Raw genomic sequence first — 4,952 nt, forward strand, 5'->3', positions numbered from 1 at the left:
ATTCGTGCAACTCCCTTCTCAGCGGCAAATATCACACAGAAACGTGAGATTGTATATAATAAAAATTGTCACTTGGTCCTTTTTTTGGTCCGTTATCCTTACTTTACAAATCCTTTACTTATTTTAATTTCTATGTTAAAGTAGTATGGGACTTTACATTTTGGAAACTTGAGATTTTCAATCAAAATTTCAAAAACAAAATGTATTACTCCATACACATTTTGCTTTAAACTACAATGCAATAAGTGAAAATAATTTGTTCATCACCACAATGTTAGTGTCTCTGTATTCATTTTACTGTCACTGCTTTGTGGGAATAATTACATGATCATCTTGACCTGCCATGGCACTGACCCAGCCTTTGAGGTAAAGTAGTGGCCCAGGTATCTTCTAATTTGCCTCCCCTCCTGGGTTCCAGTGTTCCTTGCCCTCTCATGGTAAACATCCAGAAGTACTTTGTCATTTCTCCATGCCCCTGGGATGACATTCTGGTTCTGGTCCTCCAAGTCCATCAGGTTGTTGTGGGTGGCTGGATATTTCAGTCTGATGAGATTGTGAAGGATCACACAAGTTGTAATGATTTTTTTGCATGTCTGGCCTCTGGTTCATGGTCCTCAGCAAAACTTGGAACTTGTGTGCCAGAATGCCAAAGGCATTCTCCACTACACACCTGGCTCTGGAGAGTCTGTAGTTAAATATTCTCCCTTTGTGCTCATGTTTCTGATTGGAAACGGGTGCTACTATTAAGCATCGGACAGGAACGTCATCACCAGGTAGAGACTTCTCTTCAGGGAGATTGAATATGTTGTTCGGACTCTCCAGGCCTTCTTTCAGTTCTGACCCATTGTAGATACTGGCATCGTTGCTGGAACCATCAGAGCCGACATCAATCCATAGAAACTTGTTGTCTGCGTCGACCAGGGCCATGAGGACAATGGAGAAGAAGCCCTTGTAATTTCTGTACACAGAGCCAGTATTCCAAGGACAGGTGACCGCCACATGTTTGCCATCCAGAGCACCACAGCTGTGTGGAAATTGCCATCTCTTTTCAAACTGCTCAGCAATGGCGATCCACTCTTCAGTTGTAGTAGGACACTGGATCACCTCAGCAGCAAACTCGGCTTTGATGGCATCGCTGACTTCATTAATGATGAGGGAGATGGTGTTTGGAGCAACTCTGAAGTTATAGGACAGGCTTGGATAATTATCACCACGGGCTAAGTGTTGTAGAGTGATGGACAGCTTGAGACCAGGAGGGAGAGACTTTCTGTACTCTGTGTGCTTCTTCTCTATTCTGCCTTCTACCCTTCGCAGCACCTCATTGTAGAGGCCTTTGGGAAGTCTTGTGTAGTTGTTGAAGGCCTTCTCATCTTCTGTCTTCAGCTCATTTAGTAGAGATCTATAGTGGCCATAGCGTTCTCTTCTTTTGTCAGACAGCCATTTCCTGACCCACATAGACCTCGGTTTCCACCTTCGCCTCGGTTTGCCCCTGCCCTGGAAAATAAAAAGCAAAACAAGATAAGTACATTGTCGAATGCTAGAAATATGCAAATAGCATGAGGTGAGGTGAAATGGGGTTTAACGCCGCGTACAAGATTATTGCACTTATATAGTGTGTGTGTTTGTGTGGTTGCTTGTACTAGTCTGGACTGATGCCGATTTATAGTGCTAGCTCACTGAGATACCATGCCGCAGTTTAACATGAATACCCCACTCAGACACAGTATACTGACTCCGAGCCGACCAGTTCATGTTTCAGCCCCTTAATGGCGAGCGCCAGACAGTGAAACAACAAGTACGATATTTTAACGACTTTTGGTATCATGCGGTCGGGGATCGAACCCCGGACCTTCCGCTCTCCGGGCGGACGCTCTACCACTAGACCACGGAGTCTGTGCAAATAGCAAGAAATGCAAAGTGAAATAAGACAATTTTTACCTGTAAAAGGAGGTGCTGGGCCTGTAAGAGTTGCTTATCGATCACGTTCTCTGAGGTGCATCAAAAGAAGAAATGCTGCTGCCTTCTTTTTCCTGGTTGTCACATCATTAAAGTATGCCATTCTGCAGGAAATGAATTGTGATTAATTGTGATTGAAGCTTAGGGAGTTACACACGCCTCTGCTCTGTAGATTGCTCAGGACCGACTGAGGAAGATGCTCTGAGGCTGGCCTTTTACATGTCCACGTTACCATGACACATGGGAAAAGCTTGAGCTATTCAAATTCGGCTGTCTTCGCCGACATCCTGGTCCCATCTCGATGTCATCGTACCATAGTACTATGGCAACACAACGGCATTGCGAGGGCTTCACATAGTTGTGTTGCCTTCCTAAGACAAACGGGCAGCTTCTTGTTTCCTTCGTATTGTCTTCGTGGGCGAAAAATGCCCGATGGCACCGATGATCACACGAAGTAAAAACGAAGATGACACGATTTGACAAGATGCCCTCACGAAGGGCAAAATGGACACACGAATTCAAAACGAAAATGAACCTGCGCAAGGTCTTCTGGCAATTTTTTGGCATGCCAAAGATTTTGCCACCGCTCACGAAGTTGCTGCCGGAGCCTGAGACACTCCACCGGTGGTTATACGATGGCTTAAGATGCCCTCACGAATGGCCCGATGTTTTTACGATCAGAGCCGAATTTGAACATTTCCTTTATCGTGTGTCCATCTGGTGTCAATTTCGGGACAGTGTGACGCCTGTATCAACGAAGTGAAAACACGATGGAACAGCGCCTTTGACATGATTGAACGTTACTTGGAGCAGCAACCAGCTGTGATGGCAGCCTTAGGCCTCATGTCTCAGGAGGTAAAGAGAGAAAAAGACCTGGACACATTAAGCACCAATGACATCACTCTAGCTGAGCATCTCATCAAGGTCCTGGGCCCGCTTAAAACAGTTACTACAATCCTCTGTGACTCTAACAAGCCAACACTCTCAATGGTGTGGCCACTTCTGGAGAACCTGTCACAAGCTATGGCGCCAAATGTTGAGGATTCCCAGATGAAAGTTGCCATTCTAAACAGTCTATCTAAGAGGAACACATACGTGGAGATAAAACAAGTAATGCTACAAGCATCTCTTGTTGATCCTAGGTTCAAAGCTCTGCCTTTCCTCAACCTACAAGAGAGGTTGAAGGTCCAAGAATTTCTTCTTCATTTGGCTAAAGCAATGAATAACAGCTCCCTTGAGGTATTACCTGAAAACCCAATAACAGAGAACTCTTTATTATTAGATTATTGCTTTCAATTAACATAACTGTTGTGCAATCTTTAAGCAAAATAATATGTTGCATTTGGTCTAAGTCTCTTGTCACAAAAACAAAAACAAGACAATCAAATGCTGGTGAAACGTTTATTGTACATTTCCTATTACAGTATGTCATCATCAAATCAGAACTGGGTGCAGGCCCAGAGGACAGGCAGATTGATCCACCGCTACCTGATACGCCAATACAGGTGCCCACAGCTGTGGTGGATGCCCGAGTGGAGGAGGATGGAATTATCAACCCACCCAAGAAGACAGCATTGTCTCCATTATTTGGAGATGTGTTTGTGGTTGGTGATGTACCTGCTACCCTGACCAAGAAAGAGCTGATCGCCAGAGAGATTAAAACCTACATTGGAGAGGATTCAGTTGATATCAATTCCAATCCACTCAAGTGGTGGCATGAGCATGCCTACAAATATCCTTTACTTTACAAGGTTGCAAAGTATTTGTTAGCAATACAATCAACATCCGTACCAAGCGAAAGAGTATTCAGTACTGCTGGGCACATTGTGACAGCCCAGAGGGCAACATTGGCCCCGGAGAATGTGGACAAGCTGATTTTTCTGAAATGGATGTTATCTTTTAAAAACAAACTCCAAACAAAAAACCCATGTTTGTTATGTTTTTTTGTACCTTTTATAGTTCTACAAGTATTGAACAAAATAAATAATATATCAACTGATCGCTTGTTATTGTATTCATGAATAACTATTCGTATTCGTTACCCTATATTCGTGATACGTATCGTATTCGCCTCATAGTGTATTCGTTGCAACCCTACTAATCAGTACGATGGTCAAGTATACGTACAGGTACTTAAAAGGTAACAGGTGTTAACGCTGATAACGATAAAGAGAGAGATTAACGCAGGCCGGGTCAGTATTATATCAATTACAGTTAATTATAAGTTGCCATTTTTAAACAGATGAAAAAAAATGTTGGTGCGGAAACAGACTAGCAATTAACACGTGATGCATTAAAATACATATGGCGCCGTTTAACTAGTTATTCCATATTTTATTTAGCAATCATTTATTTCTTGATACCAAAGAATGAATTTATATCACAAATTTGATTTTATCATGTCATGAAATATTTGATATCGCACATTTTTACATATCAATAAATGCATTTATCATATCAACTAATGTATTTTATCAGACAAATCGAATTTGTGATATGTTAAATATTAAAAGAAGTTATTATTTCACAAATTGTGAGAATTACATTCGCTGGTGTTTCATGAAAGGGTTCGAGCATATCGGTAGATACGTTTTCATTTGCACATCTACTCTACCGGCGCATGTTTGTGATTCAACGTTTAGAGATTTTTCAGGGGATGCTTTTCGTTAAAAGAAGCATTAAGTGTTCCTGGTGGTATATCTATAATCTTTGTCTCCATGAGCTAATGTCCTTTTGCGAATAGTTCGTGTAGACAGGTAGAGTTTCGTAACATTTACATATATACTTAGTCATATTCAGATGATATCTCTACATGTATGTAATGTCTTCTCTATATTTAAGACCCGTGAAGATCCGGGGTAAAATAGTTCTTCAGCAACCCATGCCGGCCGTAAAAGGCGACTTTGCTTGTCGTAAGAGGCGACTAACGGGATCGGGTGGTCAGGCTCGCTGACTTGGTTGATGCATGTCATTGATCCCAATTGCGTGGATCGATG

At 42.2% G+C, this 4,952-nt stretch overlaps 1 protein-coding gene across 1 annotated transcript; it reads right to left on the bottom strand.

Moving 5' to 3' along the window:
• Nucleotides 1-459: 459 nt before the first annotated feature.
• Nucleotides 460-1,455, bottom strand: LOC139458680 (uncharacterized). The gene has a single exon (XM_071240094.1). The coding sequence runs from the start codon at nt 1,453-1,455 to the stop codon at nt 460-462; it is 996 nt and encodes a 331-aa protein (XP_071096195.1).
• Nucleotides 1,456-4,952: the final 3,497 nt, after the last annotated feature.

This window comes from Haliotis cracherodii, unplaced genomic scaffold (genome assembly GCF_022045235.1).
Source record: "Haliotis cracherodii isolate W230 unplaced genomic scaffold, xgHalCrac1.p SCAF_13, whole genome shotgun sequence".
NCBI classification, from domain to species: domain Eukaryota; kingdom Metazoa; phylum Mollusca; class Gastropoda; order Lepetellida; family Haliotidae; genus Haliotis; species Haliotis cracherodii.